A 26349-nucleotide genomic window follows, 5' to 3' on the forward strand; every position below is an offset into this window, starting at 1 on the left:
AGGGAAGAGCTCAGTTACAATTAACCTGAGAGTGAGAAGAAGTAATTCTCACTCTCACAAGATCATGCAAAGATGTACAAACACACATGCATTATCTATTATGCAATGATAAGAACTGATTTCTTTACAGTATGAGAGAAGAAAAAGGGAAATTCAGCCTTTCTCCATCGTTGATCAGCAGTACATGGATAGGGCTTGCTTCTTGTAGCTAAAATGGAAGAAAGAGCTCGAGAAGGAGGTGTTGCAATGAATTTACAGGCTTGTTGTCCTGTAAAACAACAGTGATAGAAGAGGGAATATGGAGGAATTTGATAATGGAGAAGTGGGGGATGATGATGGGGATGGATGGGACCAGTTTCTGGCTATCTGTGGGTGCTGTACATGAGTTTACAGCAAAGAAAAATGATGTTGAATGAAGAAAAACGAGCTCTTATTTATAGGAGGGGGGAGAGCTAGTACAAAAGGGGAAAGTGGAGTAGCACAAGACAAGTGTCCAGCCACATGTCATGAGATGTGACAAGTGGTGGGACACTTGGAAACTTGTGTGACAAGTGTCTTGACACTTGTCTCTTCTCTATGGCCTTCCTTTTTGGGTTAAATACTGTCAAGAATAGAAACAACCAAATTTAGTAAGCACAGTCAGAGTACAGAACTTACTATTTTTAGAATGGCATCCCTATTTTTTTGGACTAGCATTTTTAGGCTAATTCGAGGCTCCTAAATTTTAGGGACCTCCTAAAATTTAGGGATCTCCTAAAATTTAGGGACCCCCCCAATATGGGTGTCATATGAAAGCTTTTTCCGTGTACATCGCAAAAATGGTATCCCAATCTTCATGTGACTTTCCTATGCAAAGAAATGTGCATTTCAAGCTTACATGTAAGGTTTTAGCAAACTTACATGAAAAGCATTGTGTATTTTCCAATGAGTAGGAAGCTCAAGTCGATAAGAAACTTCATTTATTTTCTCAATCACTTTGAAGGGTCCAAAGTATCTACTGGAGAGCTTTGGAAAAGATGAATTTTGACCAGAACCTTGTTTGAGCCTGCTTTTATCAAACTTTAGCAAGACATATTGACCTTTTTCAAAAGCCAAAGGTCTTCTTCGTTTATTTGCTTGCTTCTTTTGTCGCTCTTGGGCAACTTTGATAGTGGCTCGAACTTGATCCATTGTGGTTTTTAAATCTGAAGCAAACTCATCAGCAGCAGCAAAAACCTTATCTTTAGTGCGAATAATTGGAGGAGGAATCACTTTACCCTGTACTACTTCATTTGGAGCTTTCCCTGTGGATGAGTGCACTGTATTGTTGTAAGCAAACTCCAATAATGGAAGATATTTCTCCCATTGTGACTTATGTTCACTAACATAAGCTTTCAACATATCCAAAAGAGTGAGATTCATCACCTCTGTTTGGCCGTCGGTTTGAGGATGAAAAGCTGAGGAGAACTTTAAAGTGGTTCCCAAATTCTCAAATAAAGCACGCCAAAAGTTACTTGTGAATTTGGAGTCTCTATCTGAAATGATCTCAGAAGGCATACCATGTAATCTGAAGATATGTTGAATGAAAAGTCTTGCAGCTTGTGCGGATTTCAATGTTTTATGACATGGAATAAAATGTGATTGTTTGCTGAATCTATCAATTATGACCCAAATCATATCATGACCTTGAGGTGTTCTTGGAATACCTGAGATGAAATCCATTGTGATAGATTCCCATGGATCTTTGGGCACTGGAAGAGGTTGCAACAATCCTGGAATCTTCTGCCTATCATATTTGGATTTTTGGCATACCAGACAAGCCTCAATGAAGTTATGTGTATCTTTTCGTAATGTTGGCCAATAAAAGTAGTGCTCAATTGCACTTAGAGTGGCTGCCCTCCCTCTATGCCCTGCATAAGGGGGTTCATGACTTTCTTTAAGCACCTTTTGTCGAACAGGAAGAGTGACACAAAGGCGATTGTTCATGAGAAGGTAACCATCCTTGATGGAATAATCTGGATGAGAACCTCCTTGCTATAAATTTGACCAAATTGCTGCAAAATCAGTATCTTCATCATAAGTATTCTTCATCGTTTGAAAATCTTCATGATGAGCCACTGTAATAGTTGCAATGCGAGGCACTCTAGAAAGTGCATCAGCAACTACATTTTGTTTCCCTGGAGTGTACATAATTTGAAAATGAAACATAGACAAGAAATTTTCCCATCTTGCATGTTTCTCCTGCAAATGCTTTTGAGTCTTGAAATACTTCAAGCTTTGATGATCGGTTTTAATAAGGAATTCATTGCCTAAAAGATAATGTTTCCATATCTTTAAAGCATGAACCACTGCTAAGAGCTCCTTTTCATAAATGTCATACCTTTTCTCCACATCATTTAGACGGCGGCTTTCAAAGGCTACGGCATGGCCTTCTTGATTTAGCACTGCACCAATACAATCACCGCAAGCATCTGCTTCCACCACAAATGGTTTTACCAGATCTGGAATGATAAGAACAGGTCCAGAAGTAAGAGCTGTTTTCAGCCTTGTGAAGGCTGCCTTCTCTTTTTCCTTCCATTGGAAAGAGATCTTCTTCTTTGTAAGGTCATGAAGTGGAGAAGCCATATGTGCAAAATGCTTGATGAAGCGGCAGTAATAAGAACATAAGCCAAGAAACGATCGCACCTCATGTACATCACGAAGATGAGGCCATTCTTGGATTATCCGGATCTTTTCAGGATCCATCTGAATCCCTTCAGAAGAGATGACATGCCCAAGGTAATTTATTTTATGCATGAAAAATTCACTCTTTTTACCATTTACCAAGAGTTGATTTTGTTGTAGTAATTGTAGAACAATTTCCAATTGTTGATGATGCTCCTCTTCATTCTTGCTAAAGACAAGAATATCATCAAAGAAAGTACCGACATATTGTCGATGCTCTCTAAACATGCGCTCCATCATTCGATTAAAGGTGGCTGGTGCATTGGTTAATCCGAAAGGAACCACTAAGAATTCATAAAGACCGTATGAAGTGCGGAATGCAGTTTTGTGTACATCTTGTGGTATTACCCTAATTTGATGATAACCACTCTTTAGATCAATGCGGCTGAAAACCTTTGAGCCTCCTAGACGATCCAAAATGTCGTCAATTCTGGGAATAGGAAATTGATTCTTCACAGTGATTTTGTTGAGGGCTCGATAATCAATGCACATCCTGAATGTGCCATCTTTCTTTTGAACAAGAAGAACCGGTGAACAAAATGGTGAGCTACTTGGCCTAATTAGCCCACGATTGAGTAGGTCTTCGACTTGCTTTCTGATTTCTTCTTGTTGAGGACGGCTCACACGGTATGGTGCTATATTAGGAGGAGAACTGCCCGGGATAATATCAATATGATGGTCTTCTGGCCTTTCTAGGGGAAGCTGATAAGGAAGATCTTCCGAAAAACAATTTTTATACTTTTCCAAGAGCTGAAGTTGCTCTTGGTTTTCAGCATTCATATTATCTTTTACATCAGTGACATAAAGCAGACAACATTGAACACAATCCTTAATTGCTCTAGAGACTTGCATATGGCTTACCATAGGTATGGTGTCTCCAGAAACTCCAGCTTGGATCTCGTACTTCTTGCCTTTGTTGGTGAGTTCTACCTTCTTTTTCTGAGAGAAGATGGTTGAATCTACTCTATGATTCCAGGGCATGCCAAGAATCACATCGCAACCATCAAGGTCTCCGATACAGAAGGTATCTTCGTCATTGTAGCCTTGAATTTCAAACTTGAGCTTGCCAATGTAGGGTATCACAGTCTTCACTGTGTCACCTTCATCAGCATTTAAAGCTTGGCGAACTTCTGCCGAAGTGTCCATCTCTTCATTCTTTAATCCAAGCTCTTTAGCTAATTGCAAGGAAATAATATTTTCATTCGCCCCAAGATCTATCAAGAATAGTGCTTGCTTACCTTGCAACTGTCCCCAAGCTTTTAATAATTTGCACGTCTCTGGAGTGTGAGTTGTGTTTGCAACTACATCACTGATAGCATTGATTTTCACTGGCGACTTAGGCTTGTTGTCAGAAACCTTGCTTTGTCCCTTGTTTGGACATTGCTTCGCTATGTGGCCTGTTTGTCCACATTTAAAGCACTTCCCTTCTTTCATGAAGCGTTGCTTTTCTTCTTCGGAAAATTGCTTTGCTTGTGGGTATAGATTGGAGCGAAATTGAGGAGCATTAGGAGGTGCGTAGGGCTTCATCTTCTTTTGATTTGATGGCTGCTTTTGCCACTGTTTTTGTCCTTCATTTGGGGCTGAATACTCCTCATCATCAGCTACTCTCTTCTTATCATTCTTTTGGAATGATTTGTTGCCATTGTGCTCCATTTCCCATGTCTCAGCATGGTCAATGAGTTCCCTGAGACTAGAACAATGATAATGATTAAGAGCAGTACGAAGTTTAAAATGCAAACCTCCTTGAAACTTCCTAAGCTTTTCCGAACTGCTGATCTTCTTGAAATGTTGGACCTTCAAAAGTAGCTCCCAAAATCTCTTGGTATAGTCACCAAGTGACTCATTTTTCCTTTGCCAAAGCCGATCCCATTCCATTTTTACATCTCTTTTGAAATGAACAGGAAGAAATTGGCTTTGTATCAGACCAAGTATGGGCTAAGTCGGTTAAATGTAAAGCTGCAAACTTAATCTTTTCTTTTTCTTTATACTTGTCACGACCATATAAAATTTGAAATTGACGAATAAACTTCAGAAGAAGATCAGGATTTCGAGAACCATCATACATACTGAACTTGATCTTCTTTTCAAGTTGAGATAGTGACTTAGACTTCTTCTTCTTCTTATGCCTTCGTCCATGCTCGGATCTTGAGGTTGAAGATGATGAAGTGCTTGATGGGGATGAAGATGGAGACGAGGGTGAAGAATGTCGACGCCTTTGACGATGATGAGGTCTTCCACGAGAAGGGTGTGACTCTTCATTACTAGAAGAGGATCCATCAGAATAGGCGCCAGATGACTTTGAAGAAGAGGATGAGCTTCGACGCGATCTCTTTCTTTGTCTTGAAGTAGAATGGGACTGCCTCTTAGAAGTAGTTGGACTTCTTGATCGGCTCCTTTCATTGGTATGGCTTTGTCTCCTTGAAGTAGATGGGCTTCTTTCCTTGAATTCTTTGGGATTCTCAACTTTTTCTAGTTTGAGAAGTTGCTCACGAATTTGCTGATTCTCCTCTCTAAGACTTTGAATGGCTTGAAGGATAGCACTCGATTGATCCATTGAGACTAAAGAAAAAAAATATGCTCAAGCACTCAATGCAAGGGCTGAAAACAAACAAACTTATAGTTGTATGCACTACCAGTGTTGGGGGTGAGGACCGAGCCAAAGCTCTGATACCACTGTAAACGCCCCGAACAACGTAGTATGCTTAACAATTATGATATTCGCTTGCTTTCGAGATTTAATATAAAAGAGAATGAACACTTAAAGCTGAAAATGAAAATTACTCACAAAATTACAGCCATGAAAATGTAAAAGTAATGGAGACAAGATTGAGGGTTGAAGATGGGCAACCCCCCCTCCCCCCCCCCCCCCCCCCCCGAAGGAATGTATTTCTGCTCAACCCAAGTCCCTTAGGGAAGAGCTCAGTTACAATTAACCTGAGAGTGAGAAGAAGTAATTCTCACTCTCACAAGATCATGCAAAGATGTACAAACACACATGCATTATCTATTATGCAATGATAAGAACTGATTTCTTTACAGTATGAGAGAAGAAAAAGGGAAATTCAGCCTTTCTCCATCGTTGATCAGCAGTACATGGATAGGGCTTGCTTCTTGTAGCTAAAATGGAAGAAAGAGCTCGAGAAGGAGGTGTTGCAATGAATTTACAGGCTTGTTGTCCTGTAAAACAACAGTGATAGAAGAGGGAATATGGAGGAATTTGATAATGGAGAAGTGGGGGATGATGATGGGGATGGATGGGACCAGTTTCTGGCTATCTGTGGGTGCTGTACATGAGTTTACAGCAAAGAAAAATGATGTTGAATGAAGAAAAACGAGCTCTTATTTATAGGAGAGGGGAGAGCTAGTACAAAAGGGGAAAGTGGAGTAGCACAAGACAAGTGTCCAGCCACATGTCATGAGATGTGACAAGTGGTGGGACACTTGGAAACTTGTGTGACAAGTGTCTTGACACTTGTCTCTTCTCTATGGCCTTCCTTTTTGGGTTGAATACTGTCAAGAATAGAAACAACCAAATTTAGTAAGCACAGTCAGAGTACAAAACTTACTATTTTTAGAATGGCATCCCTATTTTTTTGGACTAGCATTTTTAGGCTAATTCGAGGCTCCTAAATTTTAGGGACCTCCTAAAATTTAGGGATCTCCTAAAATTTAGGGACCCCCCCAATATGGGTGTCATATGAAAGCTTTTTCCGTGTACATCGCAAAAATGGTATCCCAATCTTCATGTGACTTTCCTATGCAAAGAAATGTGCATTTCAAGCTTTCAACCCACACATGCACATTATACAAGCATTTCATGATCATGCCATCTTGTTGATTGTAACTGTTTGTTCTGGTGGATCTAGCCCACACTTCAAGGCATCAATCCTTTCTGTGTGCGAGTCTAACCCTGATATGCGTGAGTTCTAGTCACAGGCGCCCAATCGGGTCATATAGGTGGAAGTGTGAACTATATTTTCTCTAACCCACCGCGTGGGTCCACCATAACCTGTGACCACTCATCAGTGGCCAGCTCCAATGCACTTTTCTTTATATCTAATTAGTGCAAAGGAAATAAATTTAATAAATCATTATATAGACAAATTAATGAAAAAGGATACAAATTCTGTTTCTATAGAGTTGTGACACTATCATGCCCAGCAACATGCTTAAGTGCACGACGAACAACCTTTTTCCTTGTGGCCTCCTTTATTTTGCGTGCATTCATTTGCACGTTAGAAGTGCACTGTATAACATCTTCTACAGACATATTCTTATTTGCTGTAGAAGTCTCCATACTGGACAAAAAGATGCGTTAGCCTTGAGGGATATATAAAATAACTAAACTAACTAAACAACCAAAACTAACTAAATATCTATATAAAATAACTAACTAAACTAACTAACCACAAACAACTAAAACTAAACTCTCTCTCTCTCTCTCTCTCTCTCTCTCTCTCTCTCTCTCTCTCTCTCTCTCTCTCTCTCTCTCTCTCTCTCTCTCTCTCTCTCTCTCTCTCTCTCTCTCTCTCTCTCTCTCTCTCTCTCTCTCTCTCTCTCTCTCTCAAGTAACTAACACATATATAAACTAAAACCAAAAAACAAACTAACCCTAAACTATACCTAAAGTAACTACTACCTTACTAACCCTAAACTATAACTAAAGTAACTAACACACAATCTAAAGTAACTACTAACTTACTATTTAACTTATCTAATCAAGTAACTAAATAAAATAACCAAAACTAAGTAACTAATTAAATAAACTAACTAAACTAACCCTAAACTTTAGATTGTGTGTTAAATAATAATGTAACTAACTTATCTAATCAACTAACTGAATAAACTAACTAAACTAAATAAAGTAACTAGTAAAGTAACTAAATAAAGTAACTAAATAAAATAAACTAAATAACAAAACTAAATAAACAACCAAAACTAACTAACCACAAATCTAACTAAACTAACTAAGAACCTATTTAACTAACTAACTTACTATTTAAACCAATAAATACATCAAAACAAATTTACAACCTGAGAGAGAGAGAGAGCTATTTAAACCAATAAATACATCAAAACAAATTTACAACCTGAGAGAGAGAGAGAGAGATCACCGACCTGAAATAGCAATCCTCACAAACAAACTGCACAAAATAAACCAAAATACAAATAAATTAAACCACACCAAGCAAAACACACACACACACACACACACACACACACTCACACACACACACACACACACACACACACACATCTCTCTCTCTCTCTCTCTCTCTCTCTCTCTCTCTCTCTCTCTCTCTCTCTCTCTCTCTCTCTCTCTCTCTCTCAAGTAACTAACACATATATAAACTACACCCAAAAAGCAAACTAACCCTAAACTATATCTAAAGTAACTACTACATTACTCACCCTAAACTATATTTAAAGTAACTAATACACAATCTAAAGTAACTACTAACTTACAATTTAACTTATCTAATCAACTAACAAAATAAATTAACTAAATAAACTAACAACAAAAACTAACTAAATAATTATATAAAATAAGTAAATAAACTAACTAAACTAACTAACCACAAACAACCAAAATTAAATAGACTAACTAAATGAACTAAACAATCAAAACTAACCTTTCTCTCTCTCTCTCTCTCTCTCTCTCTCTCTCTCTCTCTCTCTCTCTCTCTCTCTCTCTCTCTCTCTCTCTCTCTCTCTCTCTCTCTCTCTCTAAACTAAAACTAAAACAACAAGCATATATAAACTAAAACAAAAAAACAAACTAACCCTAAACTAAATAAATTACCAAATAAATTACCAAACTACTAACTAACTAAATAAATTACCAAAACTAACTAACTAACTAAATAAATTACCAAAACTAACTAAATAACTAAATAAGTAACTAAACTAACTAACCACAAATCTAACCAAACTAACTAACAACCTATTTAACTAACTAACTGAACTGAGAGAGGGAGAGGAGAGAGAGAGAGAGAGAGAGAGAGAGAGAGAGAGAGAGAGAGAGAGAGAGATCACCGACCTGAAATACCAATCCTCACAAACAAACTGCACAAAATAAGCCAAAATAAACCAAAATACCAATAAATTAAACCATACCAAGCAAACCAACCTCTCGCTCTCTCTCTCTCTCTCTCTCTCTCTCTCTCTCTCTCTCTCTCTCTCTCTCTCTCTCTCTCTCTCTCTCTCTCTCTCTCTCTCTCTCTCTCTCTCTCTCTCTCTCTCCCCAAAACTAAAACTAAAACTAAAACTTAAAAAAAAACAAACTAACCCTAAACTAAATAAATTACCAAACTACTAACTAACAAATTAAATTACCAAAACTAACCAACTAACTAAACAAATTACCAAAACTAACTAAATAACTAAATAAAGTAACTAAATAAACTAAATGACTAATTAAATAAACTAACTAAACGAACTAAACAATCAAAACTAACTAAATAAAATAACTAAATAACTAATGACTAATTAAATAAACTAACTAAACGAACTAAACAATCAAAACTAACCTCTCTCTCTCTCTCTCTCTCTCAACTAAAACTAAAACAACAAACATATATAAACTAAAACAAAAAAACAAACTAACCCTAAACTAAATAAATTACCAAATAAATTACCAAACTACTAACTAACTAAATAAATTACCACAGGCGCAGCATCAAAAAGGGTGTGACCGCAGGATGAGAGAGAGAGAGAAGTAACTCTCTCTCTACCACACGTTAGAGAGAGAGAGAGAGAAGTAAAGGCGCTTCTCTCTCTCAGACGACACGTCAGAGAGAGAGAGAGAAGCGCCTTTACTCTCTCTCTCTCTCTCACGTGTTACGACACGTCAGAGAGTCTCTCTCTGACGGACGTCAGAGAGAGACTGCTGGGCGACTGGCTGCGACTAGCGACTACTAGGCGACACGTCTACTACTGGGCGACATGTCGACAAGCATGCTGCGACTGGCATGTCGACCGGGCAATTGGCGACTGGTGCAGAGAGGAAGGAAGCATGTCAGATTGACAGAGAACTAAATGCCGACGGGCCCGGCCGCACACACGTCAGAGAGAGAGAGACTCTGACATCTATCGGGCTACTATCGGGCGACTGGGCTGCTGGACTAGCAGTGGTGACGACGCTCAAGCACTCCACATGTGTGGAGCTGACGCCGACGGGTGCAGAGATACTCCAGAGTCCACATACTCCAGAGAAGCACGTCAACGTGAGAGAGAGAGAGAGAGAGAGAGAGAGAGAGAGAGAGAGAGAGAGAGAGAGAGAGAGAGAGAGAGAGAGAGAGAGATAGAGAGAGAGAGAGAGAGAGGATTGACCTCTTGCCTGCTGCTTGCTGGCCTGCCTCCTCTTGTCCAGTGAGAGTGAGAGTGAGAGTGAGAGTGAGAGTGAGAGTGAGAGTGAGAGTGAAAGTGAGAATGAGAGTGAGAGTGAGAGAAGAAGAGAAGGTGGTGGAAGGAGACCACGTTCCATTCTGCTCCCAATCATGTGACATTAATGGTCACTTTGGTTTGGTTTGGGAGCCAGGTTCGGGAGCACTATGGTGGTTCGACACTTTCCCGAACCTGTAGCTCAAATAATAACTAAACTAACTAACCACAAACAACCAAAAGTAAACTCTCTCACTCTCACACACACACACATAACTAACCACAAATCTAACCAAACTAACTAACAACCTATTTAACTAACTAACTGAGAGAGAGAGAGAGAGAGAGAGAGAGAGAGAGAAAGAGAGAGAGAGAGAGATCACCGACCTGAAATACCAATCCTCACAAACAAACAGCACAAAATAAGCCAAAATAAACCAAAATACCAATAAATTAAACCATACCAAGCAAACCAACCACTCTCTCTCTCTCTCTCTCTCTCTCTCTCTCTCTCTCTCTCTCTCTCTCTCTCTCTCTCTCTCTCTCTCTCTCTCTCCAAAACTAAAACTAAAACTAAAACTAAAAAAAAAACAAACTAACCCTAAACTAAATAAATTACCAAATAAATTACCAAACTACTAACTAACAAATTAAATTACCAAAACTAGCCAACTAACTAAACAAATTACCAAAACTAACTAAATAACTAAATAAACTAAATGACTAATTAAATAAACTAACTAAACGAACTAAACAATCAAAACTAACTAAATAAACTAACTAAATAAAATAACTAAATAACTAATTACTAATGAAATAAACTAACTAAGCGAACTAAACAATCAAAACTAACCTCTCTCTCTCTCTCTCTCTCTCTCTCTCTCTCTCTCTCTCTCTCTCTCTCTCTCTCTCTCTCTCTCTCCCAAACTAAAACTAAAACAACAAACATATATAAACTAAAACAAAAAAACAAACTAACCCTAAACTAAATAAATTACCAAATAAATTACCAAACTACTAACTAACTAAATAAATTACCAAAACTAACTAACTAACTAAACAAATTACTAAAACTAACTAAATAACTAAATAAAATAACTAAATAAACTAAATGACTAATTAAATAAACAAACTAACTAAATGAACTAAACAATCAAAACTAACTAAATAACTAAATAAATAAACTAACTAATCACATATCTAAAGTAACTAACACATATCTCAAGTAACTACTAAATCTAAAGTAACTACTAACTAACTAAATAAATTACCAAAACTAACTAAATAACTAAATAAATGACCAAAACTAACTAAATGATTAACTAACCCTAAACTAATCACATATCTAAAGTAGCTAACACACAATCTAATCTAAAGTAACTACTAACTAACTAAATAAATTACCAAAACTAACTAAATAAACTAACTAACTAAACGAACTAAATAATCAAAACTAACACACAATCTAATCTAAAGTAACTCAACACGCTCTCTCTCTCTCTCTCTCTCTCTCTCTCTCTCTCTCTCTCTCTCTCTCTCTCTCTCTCTCTCTGACGGAGCAGCGAGCTTGGATCGAAAAGCAGCGAGCGTGTGACCGCAGGCGCAGCATCAAAAAGCCATGTGACTGCAGGCGCAGCATAAAAAAGGGTGTGACCGCAGGATGAGAGAGAGAGAGAGAAGTAATTCTCTCTCTACCACACGTTAGAGAGAGAGAGAGAAGTAAAGGCGCTTCTCTCTCAGACGACACGTCAGAGAGAGAGAGAAGCGCCTTTACTCTCTCTCTCTCTCACGTGTTACGACACGTCAGAGAGTCTCTCTCTGACGGACGTCAGAGAGAGAGAGAAGCGCGTTTACTCTCTCTCTGACACGTCAGACAGAGAGAGAGAGTAAACGCGCTTCTCTCTCTCTCTGACGTCCGTCAGAGAGAGACTGTTGGGCGACTACTGGCGACTGGCTGCAAGACTGGCGACTACTGGGCGACACGTCTACTACTGGGCGACACGTCGACTGGCACGCTGCGACTGGCATGTCGACCGGGCAACTGGCGACTGGTGCAGAGAGGAAGGAAGCATGTCAGATCGACAGAGAACTAAACGCCGACGGGCCCGGCCGCACACATGTCAAAGAGAGAGAGACTCTCTGACGTCTATCGGGCTGCTATTGGGCGACTGGGCTGCTATCGGGCTGCTGGACTGGCAGTGGTGACGACGCTCAAGCACTCTACATACATGGAGCTGACGCCGACGGGTGCAGAGATACTCCAGAGTCCACATACTCCAGAGATACTCCAGAGAAGCACGTCAACGTGAGAGAGAGAGAGAGAGAGAGAGAGAGAGAGAGAGAGAGAGAGAGAGAGAGAGAGAGAGAGAGAGAGAGAGAGAGAGAGAGAGAATGAACACAAAAATGCTGAGAGAGAGAGAGAGAGAGAGAGGACTGACCTCTTGCCTGCTGGCCTGCCTCCTCTTGTCCAGTGAGAGTGAGAGTGAGAGTGAGAGTGAGAGTGAAAGTGAGAATGAGAGTGAGAGTGAGAGAAGAAGAGAAGGTGGTGGAAGGAGACCACGTTCCATTCTGCTCCCAATCATGTGACATTAATGGTCACTTACCTTTCATTCTGCTCCCAATCATGTGACATTAATGGTCACTTTGGTTTGGTTTGGGAGCCAGGTTCGGGAGCACTGTGCTGGTTCGACACTTTCCCGAACCTGTAGCTCAAATAATAATAAACAAATTACCAAAACTAACTAAATAACTAAATAAAGTAACTAAATAAAATAAATGACTAATTAAATAAACTAACTAAACGAACTAAACAATCAAAACTAACTAAATAAAATAACTAAATAACTAATGACTAATTAAATAAACTAACTAAACGAACTAAATAATCAAAACTAACCTCTCTCTCTCTCTCTCTCTCTCTCTCTCTCTCTCTCTCTCTCTCTCTCTCTATCTATCTATCTCTCTCTCTCTCTCTCTCTCTCTCTCTCTCTCCAAACTAAAACTAAAACAACAAACATATATAAACTAAAACAAAAAAACAAACTAACCCTAAACTAAATAAATTACCAAATAAATTACCAAACTACTAACTAACTAAATAAATTACCAAAACTAACTAAATAACTAAATAAAATAACTAAATAAACTAAATGATTAACTAAATGAACTAAACAATCAAAACTAACTAAATAACTAAATAAATAAACTAACTAATCACATATCTAAAGTAACTAGTAAATCTAAAGTAACTACTAACTAACTAAATAAATTACCAAAACTAACTAAATGATTAACTAACTCTAAACTAATCACATATCTAAAGTAATTAACACACAATCTAATCTAAAGTTACTACTAACTAAATAAATAAATTACCAAAACTAACTAAATAAACGAACTAAACAATCAAAACTAACACACGATCTAATCTAAAGTAACTCAACACGCTTCTCTCTCTCTCTCTCTCTCTCTCTCTCTCTCTCTCTCTCTCTCTCTCTCTCTCTCTCTCTCTCTCTCTCTCTCTCTCTCTCTCTCTCTCTCTCACGGAGCAGCGAGCTTGGATCGAAAAGCAGCGAGCGTGTGACCGCAAGCGCAGCATCAAAAAGCCATGTGACTGCAGGCGCAGCATCAAAAAGGGTGTGACCGCAGGATGAGAGAGAGAGAGAAGAAATTCTCTCTCTACCACACGTTAGAGAGAGAGAGAGAGAAGTAAAGGCGCTTCTCTCTCTCTGACGTGTCAGACGACACGTCAGAGAGAGAGAGAAGCGCCTTTACTCTCTCTCTCTCTCTCTCTGACGTGTTACGACACGTGAAAGAGTCTCTCTGACGGACGTCAGAGAGAGAGAGAAGCGCGTTTACTCTCTCTCTCTCTCTCTCTGTCTGACGTGGCATGATGACACGTCAGACAGAGAGAGAGAGTAAACGCGCTTCTCTCTCTCTGACGTCCGTCAGAGAGAGACTGCTGGGCAACTACTGGCGACTGGCTGCGACTGGCGACTACTGGCCGACACGTCTACTACTGGGCGGCAACTGGCGACTGGTGCAGAGAGGAAGGAAGCATGTCAGATCGACAGAGAACTAAATGTCGATGGGCCCGGCCGCACACACGTTAGAGAGAGAGAGACTCTCTGACGTCTATCAGGCTGCTATCGTGCTGCTATGGGGCAACTGGGCTGCTATCGGGCTGCTGGACTGGCAGTGGTGACGATGCTCAAGCACTCCGCATGTGTGGAGCTGACGCCCACGGGTGTAGAGATACTCCAGAGTCCACATACTCCAGAGATACTCCAAAGAAGCACGTCAACATGACACAGAGAGAGAGAGAGAGAGAGAGAGAGAGAGAGAGAGAGAGAGAGAGAGAGAGAGAGAGAGAGAGAGAGAGAGAGAGAGAGAGAGAGAGAGAGAGAGAGAGAGAACGAACACAAAAATGCTGAGAGAGAGAGAGAGGACTGACCTCTTGCCTGCTGCTTGCACCTGCTGCTTGCTGGCCTGCCTCCTCTTGTCCAGTGAGAGTGAGAGTGAGAGTGAAAGTGAGAATGAGAGTGAGAGTGAGAGAAGAAGAGAAGGTGGTGGAAGGAGACCACGTTCCATTCTGCTCCCAATCATGTGACATTAATGGTCACTTTGGTTTGGTTTGGGTGCCAAGTTCGGGAGCACTGTGGTGGTTCGACACTTTCCCGAACCACCACAGTAAACTAAGTAACTAATTAAATAAACTAAGTAAACTAACTAAACTACCCCTAAACTTTAGATTGTGTGTTAAATAATAATGTAACTAACTTATCTAATCAACTAACTGAATAAACTAACTAAGCTAAATAAAGTAACTAATAAAGTAACTAAATAAAATAAACTAAATAACAAAACTAAATAAACAACCAAAACTAACTAACCACAAATCTAACTAAACTAACTAAGAACCTATTTAACTAACTAACTTACTATATTTAACTAACTAACTTACTATTTAAACCAATAAATACATCAAAACAAATTTACAACCTGAGAGAGAGAGAGAGAGAGATCACCGACCTGAAATAGCAATCCTCACAAACAAACTGCACAAAATAAACCAAAATACCAATAAATTAAACCACACCAAGCAAAACACACACACACACACACACACACACACACACTCACACCCACTCACTCTCTCTCTCTCTCTCTCTCTCTCTCTCACAAGTAACTAACACATATATAAACTAAACCAAAAAAGCAAACTAACCCTAAACTATATCTAAAGTAACTACTACCTTACTAACACTAAACTACCTTACAAACAGACTCTCTATACACCTAACCAACCAACCAATGCACTAACTAACCAACCTCTAAACTAAAGTAACCTACCAACTAAACTAACTAAACCAAGTGTAAGGTAAAACCTATTAACTTACTAATCAATTATTAATTTGTCTACTAACTTACAAAAAAAAACAACCTATTTAACTCACTTACAATATTTAACTAAATTACTATTTAAACCAATAAATATATCAAAACAAATTTACAACCTGAGAGAGAGAGAGAGAGAGAGAGAGAGAGAGAGAGAGAGAGAGAGAGAGAGAGAGAGAGAGAGAGAGAGAGAGAGAGAGAGATCACCTACTAACTTACTAACCCATAACACATATATAAAGTAAAACCAAGAAACAAACTAACCCTAAAATACCACACAATCTAAAGTAACTAAGCAACTAATCTAAGGTAAAACCTACTAACTAACTAACCCATAACACAAATCTAAGGTAAAACTAAATAACTAAACTAAATAAACAACCCAAACTAACTAAACTAACTAACCACAAATCTAACCAAACTAACTAACAACCTATTTAACTAACTAACTTACTATTTAAACTAATAAATACATCAAAACAAATTTACAACCTGAAAGAGAGAGAGAGAGATCACCGACCTGAAATAGCAATCCTCACAAACAAACTGCACAAAATAAACCAAAATACCAATAAATTAAACCATACCAAGCAAAACAACCTCTCTCTCTCTCTCTCTCTCTCTCTCTCTCTCTCTCTCTCTCTCTCTCTCTCTCTCTCTCTCTCTCTCTCTCTCTCTCTCTCTCTCTCTCTCTCAAGTAACTAACACATATATAAACTAAACCAAAAAAGCAAACTAACCCTAAACTATATCTAAAGTAACTACTACATTACTAACCCTAAACTATATTTAAAGTAACTAACACACAATCTAAAGTAACTACTAACTTACAATTTAACTTATCTAATCAAGTAAATAAACTAACTAAACTAACTAACCACAAACAACCAAAGCTAAACTCTCTCACTCTCTCTCTCTCACACACACACACACACACACACACTCTCTCTCTCTCTCTCTCTCTCTCTCTCTCTCTCTCTCTCTCTCAAGTAACTAACACACGACCTAAAGTAACTACTACTTACTATTTAACTAAATAAAATAACTAAATAAACTAAATAACTAATTAAATAAACTAACTAAACGAACTAAACAATCAAAACTAACTAAATAAAATAACTAAATAACTAATGACTAATTAAATAGACTAACTAAACAAACTAAACAATCAAAACTAACCTCTCTCTCTCTCTCTCTCTCTCTCTCTCTCTCTCTCTCTCTCTCTCTCTCTCCAAACTAAAACTAAAACAACAAACATATATAAACTAAAACAAAAAAACAAACTAACCCTAAACTAAATAAATTACCAAATAAATTACCAAACTACTAACTAACTAAATAGATTACCAAAACTAACTAACTAACTAAATAAATTACCAAAACTAACTAAATAACTAAATAACTAACTAAACTCACTAACCACAAATCTAACCAAACTAACTAACAACCTATTTAACTAACTAACTGAGAGAGAGAGAGAGAGAGATCACCGACCTGAAATACCAATCCTCACAAACAGACTGCACAAAATAAGCCAAAATAAACCAAAATACCAATAAATTAAAACATACCAAGCAAACCAACCTCTCGCTCTCTCTCTCTCTCTCTCTCTCTCTCTCTCTCTCTCTCTCTCTCTCTCTCTCTCTCTCTCTCTCTCTACAAAACTAAAACTAAAAAAAAAACAAACTAACCCTAAACTAAATAAATTACCAAATAAATTACCAAACTACGAACTAACAAATTAAATTACCAAAACTAACCAACTAACTAAACAAAATACTAAAACTAACTAAATAACTAAATAAACTAAATGACTAATTAAATAAACTAACTAAACGAACTAAACAATCAAAACTAACCTCTCTCTCTCTCTCTCTCTCTCTCTCTCTCTCTCTCTCTCTCTCTCTCTCTCTCCAAATTAAAACTAAAACAACAAACATATATAAACTAAAACAAAAAAACAAACTAACCCTAAACTAAATAAATTACCAAATAAATTATCAAACTACTAACTAACTAAATAAATTACCAAAACTAACTAACTAACTAAATAAATTACCAAAACTAACTAAATAACTAAAAGAAATAACTAAATAAACTAAATGACTAATTAAATAAACAAACTAACTAAACGAACCAAACAATCAAAACTAACTAAATAACTAAATAAATAAACTAACTAATCACATATCTAAAGTAACTAACACATATCTAAAGTAACTACTAAATCTAAAGTAACTACTAACTAACTAAATAAATTACCAAAACTAACTAAATAACTAAATAAATGACCAAAACTAACTAAATGATTAACTAACCCTAAACTAATCACATATCTAAAGTAACTAACACACAATCTAATCTAAAGTAATTACTAACTAACTAAATAAATTACCAAAACTAACTAAATAAACTAAATAAACAAACTAACTAAACGAACTAAACAATCAAAACTAACACACAATCTAATCTAAAGTAACTCAGCACGCTTCTCTCTCTCTCTCTCTCTCTCTCTCTCTCTCTCTCTCTCTCTCTCTCTCACGGAGCAGCGAGCTTGGATCGAAAAGCAGCGAGCGTGTGACCGCAGGAGCAGCATCAAAAAGCCATGTGACTGCAGGCGTAGCATCAAAAAGGGCGTGACCGCAGGATGAGAGAGAGAGAGAAGTAATTCTCTCTCTACCACACATTAGAGAGAGGGAGAGAAGTAAAGGCGCTTCTCTCTCTCTCTGACGTGTCAAACGACATGTTAGAGAGAGAGAGAAGCGCCTTTACTCTCTCTCTCTCTCTCTGACGTGTTACGACACGTCAGAGAGTCTCTCTCTGACGGACGTCAGAGAGAGAAAGAAGCGCGTTTACTCTCTCTCTGTCTGACGTGTCATCGTGAGAGAGAGAGAAACGCGTTTACTCTCTCTCTCTCTGTCTGACGTGTCACGACGACACGTCAGACAAAGAGAGAGAGAGAGAGTAAACACGCTTCTCTCTCTCTCTGACGTCCGTCAGAGAGAGACTGCTGGGCGACTATTGGGCGACATGTCTACTACTGGGCGACACGTCGACTGGCACACTGCGACTGGCATGTCTACCAGGCAACTGGCGACTAGTGCAGAGAGGAAGGAAGCATGTCAGATCGACAGAGAACTAAATGCCAACGAGCCCGGCCACACACACGTGAGAGAGAGAGAGACTCTCTCACGTGTATCGGGCTGCTATCGGGCGACTGGGTTGCTGGACTGGCAGTGGTGACGACGCTCAAGTACTCCACATGTGTGGAGCTGATGCCGACGAGTGCAGAGATACTCCAGAGTCCACATACTCCAGAGATACTCCAGAGAAGAACGTCAACGTGAGAGAGAGAGAGAGAGAGAGAGAGAGAGAGAGAGAGAGAGAGAGAGAGAGAGAGAGAACGAACACAAAAATGCTGAGAGAGAGAGAGAGAGAAGACTGACCTCTTGCCTGCTGCTTGCACCTGCTGCTTTGCTGGCCTGCCTCCTCTTGTCCAGTGATAGTGAGAGTGAGAGTGACAGTGAGAGTGAGAGTGAAAGTGAGAATGAGAGTGAGAGTGAGAGAAGAAGAGAAGGTGGTGGAAGGAGACCACGTTCCATTCTGCTCCCAATCATGTGACATCACTTAGGTTTGGTTTGGGAGCTAGGTTCGGGAGCACTGTGGTGGTTCGACACGTTCCCGAACTTGTAGCTCAAATAATAACTAAACTAACTAACCACAAACAGCCAAAACTAAACTCTCTCACTCTCACACACACACACACACACACACACACTCTCTCTCTCTCTCTCTCTCTCTCTCTCTCTCTCTCTCTCTCAAGTAACTAACACACGATCTAAAGTAACTACTACTTACTATTTAACTAAATAAAATAACTAAATAAACTAAATGACTAATTAAATAAACTAACTAAACGAACTAAACAATCAAAACTAACTAAATAAAATAACTTAATAACTAATGACTAATTAAATAGACTAACTAAACAAACTAACCAATCAAAACTAACCTCTCTCTCTCTCTCTCTCTCTCTCTCTCTCTCTCTCTCTCTCCAAACTAAAACTAAAACAACAAACATATATAAACTAAAACAAAAAAACAAACTAACCCTAAACTAAATAAATTACCAAATAAATTACCAAACTACTAACTAACTAAATAAATTACCAAAACTAACTAACTAACTAAATAAATTACCAAAACTAACTAAATAACTAAATAACTAACTAAACTAACTAACCACAAATCTAACCAAACTAACTAACAACCTATTTAACTAACTAAATGAGAGAGAGAGAGAGAGAGAGAGAGAGAGATCACCGACCTGAAATACCAATCCTCACAAACAAACTGTACAAAATAAGCCAAAATAAACCAAATACCATTAAATTAAACCATACCAAGCAAACCTCTCTCTCTCTCTCTCTCTCTCTCTCCAAAACTAAAACTAAAAAAAAACAAACTAACCCTAAACTAAATAAATTACCAAATAAATTACCAAACTACTTACTAACAAATTAAATAAATACCAAATAAATTACCAAACTACTTACTAACAAATTAAATAAATAAAGTAACTAAATAACTAAATAAATTACCAAAACTAACTAAATGATTAACTAACCCTAAACTAATCACATATCTAAAGTAACTAACACACAATCTAATCTAAAGTAACTCAACACGCTTCTCTCTCTCTCTCTCTCTCTCTCTCTCTCTCTCTCTCTCTCTCTCTCTCTCTCTCTCTCTCTCTCTCTCTCTCTATCTCTCTCTCTCTCTCTCTCTCTCTCTCTCTTTGTCTGACGGAGCAGCGAGCTTGGATCGAAAAGCAGCGAGCGTGTGACCGCAAGCGCAGCATCAAAAAGCCATGTGACTGCAGGCGTAGCATAAAAAAGGGTGTGACCGCAGGATGAGAGAGAGAGATAAGTAATTCTCTCTCTACCACATGTTAGAGAGAGAGAGAAGTAAAGGCGCTTCTCTCTCTCTCTCTCTCTGACGTGTCAGACGCTTCTCTCTCTCTCTGACGTGTCAAACGCTTCTCTCTCTCTCTGACGTGTCAGACGACACGTCAGAGAGAGAGAGAAGCGCCTTTACTCTCTCTCTCTCTCTCTCTGACGTGTTACGACACGTCAGAGAGTCTCTCTGACGGACGTCAGAGAGAGAGAGAAGCGCGAGTAAAGCGCGTTTACTCTCTCTCTCTGTCTGACGTGACGACACGTAAGACAGAGAGAGAGAGTAAACGTGCTTCTCTCCCTCTCTGTCGTGACACGTCAGACAAAGAGAGAGAGAGTAAACACGCTTCTCTCTCTCTCTCTGACGTCCGTTAGAGAGAGACTGCTGGGTGACTACTGGCGACTGGCTGCGACTGGCGACTACTGGGCGACACGTCTACTACTGGGCGACACGTCGACTGGCACGCTGTGACTGGCATGTCTACCAGGCAACTGGCGACTGGTGCAGAGAGGAAGGAAGCATATCAGATCGACAGAGAACTAAATGCCAACGAGCCCGGCCGCACACACGTCAGAGAGAGAGAGACTCTCTGACGTCTATCGGGCTACTATCGGGCGACTGGGCTGCTGGACTGGCAGTGGTGACGACGCTCAAGCACTCCACATGTGTGGAGCTGACGCCGATGGGTGCAGAGATACTCCAGAGTCCACATACTCCAGAGAAGCACGTCAACGTGAGAGAGAGAGAGAGAGAGAGAGAGAGAGAGAGAGAGAGAGAGAGAGAGAGGACTGACCTCTTGCCTGCTGCTTGCTGGCCTGCCTCCTCTTGTCCAGTGAGAGTGAGAGAGAGTGAAAGTGAGAATGAGAGTGAGAGTGAGAGAAGAAGAGAAGGTGGTGGAAGGAGACCACGTTCCATTCTGCTCCCAATCATGTGACATTAATGGTCACTTACCTTTCATTCTGCTCCCAATCATGTGACATTAATGGTCACTTTGGTCTAGTTTGGGAGCCAGGTTCGGGAGCACTGTGGTGGTTCGACACTTTCCCGAACCTGTAGCTCAAATAATAATGTAGTATAGACGTATAGATATAGATATAGATAGATATAGATATAGTAGCAAGATAAAACAAAGGACTCTTATTATGCGCAACATCATAAATGAGAATTACAATCCTATTTAGGGTTTTGCATGCAGCGAGGCTTGATTCCCTACTGTCAGGTGTTGGAGCTTTCGACCCGAGGAGACAATGGTAGGCGAAATTACCGATCTTTTGCCTGTATACCGTAGGGCGTCAGTTCCTTCTCACGGTGGCTATGTTTTCGTTTGCAGGCACGAGGTTTGAAGAAGCACCTGAAACGGCTAAATGCTCCCCGGCATTGGATGCTCGACAAGCTCGGCGGCGCCTTTGTAAGCTTTCTTGAGATGTGCGCTGACGATGTGTTGTTTGTTTAGAGAGAATGCGATGTCTTCTCTTTCTGTTGCATTGATCCGATTTCTGGCTCTGGAAGACAGGCGCCCATCTCTTTCTGTTGCATTGATCCGATTTCTGGCTCTGGAAGACAGGCGCCCAAGCCGTCAGCGGGGCCTCACAAGTCAAGGGAGTGTCTGCCCCTCGTTGTTCTGTTGCGCAACCGTCTCAAGTACGCCTTGACATACCGTGAGGTTATTGCTATCGTGATGCAGCGTTTGATCTCCGTAGACGGTAAAGTTCGCACAGACAAGTGCTATCCTGCAGGTTTTATGGGTAAGCAACGCTCTATTACATTGTGCATTGCATTTTGGTGGATGATTGCCTCGTTAGGAGACTTAGGTTGCGTTTATTCTTGTCTTTCTGCCGGTACAACGTAGATGTCGTGTCTATTGCAAAGACTGGTGAAAATTTCCGGCTTCTTTATGACAGCAAAGGGCGATTTACTCTTCATTCTATCAGTCCTGAAGAATCTAAGGTAACACAGCGCTGGTGTTCTTTTCCACTTGTAATGCCATAGATCCCATCGATCTAGAAGAATACCAGTTAACAGGGTATTGATGCTTATTGTAATGTAATTTTCTCCCTATTTATCATGGCATTCATCGTGCTGTTGCTCAACTAGATCTTGATTTTCCAGTACAAGCTTTGCAAGGTCCGTGCTGCTTGTTTTGGGGACAAAGGAATTCCTTACATCACAACCTATGATGGCCGCACAATTAGATATCCTGATCCTCTCATCAAAGCCAACGACACCGTCAAGATTGAAATTGAAACTGGTAAAGTTGTCGAGTTTATCAAGTTCGACATTGGGAACATTGTAATGGTTACTGGTGGTCGCAATCGTGGAAGAATTGGAATCATTAAGCATCGTGAGAAGCACAAGGGAAGCTTTGAAATTATCCATGTTCAAGATGCAGCAGGCCAGGAATTTGCCACACGATTGGGAAATGTGTTTACAATAGGCCAAGGTAGCAAGCCTTGGGTGACACTTCCTAGAGGAAAAGGGATCAAGCTTTCCATTGTGGAGGAAGCAAAGAGAAGAGCAGGTGCTTCAAAAGTGCCAGCTTGATGACACTTGGATGATGTTGCAGGTCCTGTTTTCATTTTCCTTTTTTTTAAAATGGTTAACTCACATGGAGCTTCAATTTTGACATTCCCAGCTCCTTGTTGATTTGCCTTTTGTGCTAAGTATTTGGATTATCTGTTGGTGGAAAATTTCAGCCAACAATTATGATACATTTAGTGGTACCTTCCCTTGAGTCACCAAGACCTTGGTCAATGTACGTATTGCGCAATATGAGCTGGGGCTCACAGTGGCCCTGCACACCGATATTTATCATTGTATTAAAGCAGGCTTAAGTTATTGTTCAGCTTTTGATCTAATGCTTTAGAAAGTGATTGCTGCAAAGGCATGATATCTTTTCTCACAGTATGTCTTGATTACCTGTTTTCATGAAGTCTACATTGAGATTTCTTACCCTTGGTGAGACATTTGTGCCTGCATTTTCTGCTGAAAGTAAATGACTTGATAAACAACAGATTGATAGCAGAGAGAGAAATCTAAAGGTCAAGAAATACTACTTTTCACCTTTCCTATCTAGCAGCTATCCTACATTGGGCTGAAATTGAGGGGATAATGATGGCTGTGAAGGTGCTGCATCTTTGCATATGTCATGACTTGGCTTGTGAGACATTTGTGCCTGCATTCTCTGCTGGACGAAATGACTCACAAACAATAGACTGACAACAAGAGGGAACTTGAAGGTTAAGGAGGGCCACCTTTCACCTTTTCAGTTGAGTATCTCCCCTAGTTTGAGCGGAAATCGGGTGAGGAGAACCGTTTAGCACATATCAGTGCCCATTAGTACAAGAGTATATGCATGACATGTGAGGTAAGTACTGTAGTCTCACAAGGTGGTGTTTGCAGGAGGGTACATGCGTGACATGTGGGGTGAGTACTGTAGTCCCTCAAGGTGGTGTAACTTAGCATTACTCCCATCAAATAGGTGGAGATGGTGGGCAAAAGTGTCTTTCCTCCTATCTGTTTCTTTTCCGGTCACTGGTTGTATGCTTTGATCTTACCATGCCATCATTCCCAATTTTTCTTTCTTCATTTGTTGTTGGCAATGACTTGCAGTATCCGAATGTCTCACTGTTTGTTTTACGATGTTTGCAAGCTACTATTGCTTTTCTCAGTTGTAGCAAATTGACAAGTCTGATGTACTTTTGGAACTCTTCACACTACCGGACAAGCCTGCATGGGAGGGAGATTCCACAAAATGATGCAGATAATACTCATACACCTGGGTTTCCTCTAAGTAGAGACGAGGACTTTATTGGCAACATCAACATGCATATTCCTTTGCTTGTCCTCATCATACGCCTAGTTTTCAACCTAATGTGCCTAGCTTTCTAGTGCAGCCTGAAGATTTTACTTATTGGCAAGTTTTAGGGCATGATGTTAAATATGGACAACTTCTGACCTGTAGTCTAGTTATGAAACTTGCTCTGCTGTCTTGCTCTATGTGATTCAGGATCTTTTCAGAATTTCCTCCTCAGAGCATGAGAGTGAGATTTTTCCGTGAGTCTTGTAGTTCACCCCACTCACAAACACATAAATCTCTTTCACTGCTTGAAATTTTGGAAAATTTATGTCTTGCTTCATGATAATTACACATTCCAGATGGCAATAAAATCAACAGCAGAGCAAGGATGTGGGATGTATGCCAGTTAAGCTAGTGGCACTTTCGTAATACTTATGTCTAACCAAATGACGGATTCCCAATCGTTGCCCAAAATGTGGGCATCCAAACTTTGAAAGTGGGTACGGACATATGATCACAAAGCCTTTACACACCAAAAGAAATTTTGCAAAAAAGTAAAAAATAATATTTTTTATTGGTTTCACATTTGGTTGCAAAGGCAACATGTGCACCCTTTGTCACTTTATAAATTGAGATTGGAGACCCCTTGTCCAAAAGTGGATGGGGAGTTAACTTGTTTAGTAGGTAAATGATAGGTTATGTCCTCTTTGGTATGCAAGGAACTTGGAATGCTCAACCCCTAAACAACTACTTTGATTGGTCAACACTTAGAAAGTGGGTGTTTGCCATTTGATGTGTAATAAATCAGCGTATTTGTAGTTCTCTAGTAGTTATATGGGTTTAGTATCGTTGATGCAATTTAGATTTCACCCCCTTCCAACATTTGCATCTTGATAGAAAACTAGTCTATCCATTTGATTGGGATACATAAAATATCTTCAGCTTGTATGAAGTACTTTCATGCAAGGATTAAAGAGTTAAATGCTCAGTTTGCGTTTTGCAATCAAGTTGATAGGTTCCCATGCATCATAAGACCCTAGTGGTCATATGGTTCTCTTTGGCTTCCTAATTGAATCAATTCACTTCAACCATTCAATGTATCGTGATAGCTGTTACAATGTTGGCTACATTGTGTAGGACAATGCTGTTTATTATGTAGCCTACTTTGTAGAATAAAAAAATTAGTCCCCACACCAAAAGCTTGCAAGGACGCAAAAGCAAAGCTAGCTTCAAGTTGCTTTACTCTTAGAGGTTATAGTCCTAAAGGTGAATTTTTGGCTATGCTTTGGGGTGACCTATGTGTGCGAGAAGTAGCTTTTTGCTACATATGGTCTTCCATTTGGGAAGATGCTTTTTGGTCCTCAAGTGCAACTTAGACCAAATTCAATCCCAAGTCATAAACCCTATGATGTAGTGGACGCTCCCCTTGTATGAGGCATTGGAGTTGATGTGGATGTTCTCTTTAGTTTGTTCTTGTAGTAAGTCCAATCAAACTAGTCCTAAGATGTCTTTCTTCTTAATCCATTGTAAAATTTTGCAACATTTCCTATTATATGATAAGGAGGTGCACACTGTTGGAACTAGTATGCTCATTCTTGGTTTAGTTCTCTTGTGACAAACATCAATTAGAGTTTTTATATTGTACCATGTAAGAAAGTTGTGTTGCACATACAAATGATTGCATTGTGAATGCTAGGTAGTAAGTCAATGTAAATGACCTATTTGATGCTAGAAACTTGTCCACATATTAATTAATTGTATTGTAAACTCCAGGTAGGCTATTGCCTTGCGATTGCTAAATTTTGGGGTATACACAAGTGCAAAAGTTGTGACTTGCAAGCGTGGCTAGGAATTCTAAATAATAGACATGTCTTTTAGGTACACATGGACATATGGGAAAATAATTTCTCGTTGAAAGTTAGTACAAAGCTTTAGTATAATATTGATGCTAAAATTTATAACACTTACAAATGGAAGAAGTAATATACATAGGCATGGTTAGGAAGAAAGATGGAGCTCACAGAGATCAAAAGAATATATTGTGTGAAGATTGAGAGATTGTTCTCCACAAGGAAATAGCATCAAGGAAATGAAATCACCTAGAAGGGCGAAGC

General features: G+C 39.3%; 1 protein-coding gene across 1 annotated transcript; it reads left to right on the top strand.

The window, feature by feature from the left end:
- The first annotated feature begins 21544 nt into the window (after positions 1-21544).
- Positions 21545-23326, top strand: LOC148019501 (small ribosomal subunit protein eS4-like). Its single transcript, XM_087700989.1, has 5 exons — positions 21545-21689; positions 21770-21847; positions 22004-22184; positions 22289-22386; positions 22549-23326. The coding sequence occupies exons 1-5, from the start codon at positions 21687-21689 to the stop codon at positions 22978-22980; spliced, it is 792 nt and encodes a 263-aa protein (XP_087557115.1). The 5' UTR covers positions 21545-21686; the 3' UTR covers positions 22981-23326.
- Positions 23327-26349: the final 3023 nt, after the last annotated feature.

This window comes from Lygodium microphyllum, chromosome 19 (genome assembly GCF_053477565.2).
Source record: "Lygodium microphyllum isolate KBCC chromosome 19, Lygodium_microphyllum_v1.1.10, whole genome shotgun sequence".
In the NCBI taxonomy this organism is placed as follows: Eukaryota; Viridiplantae; Streptophyta; class Polypodiopsida; order Schizaeales; family Lygodiaceae; genus Lygodium; species Lygodium microphyllum.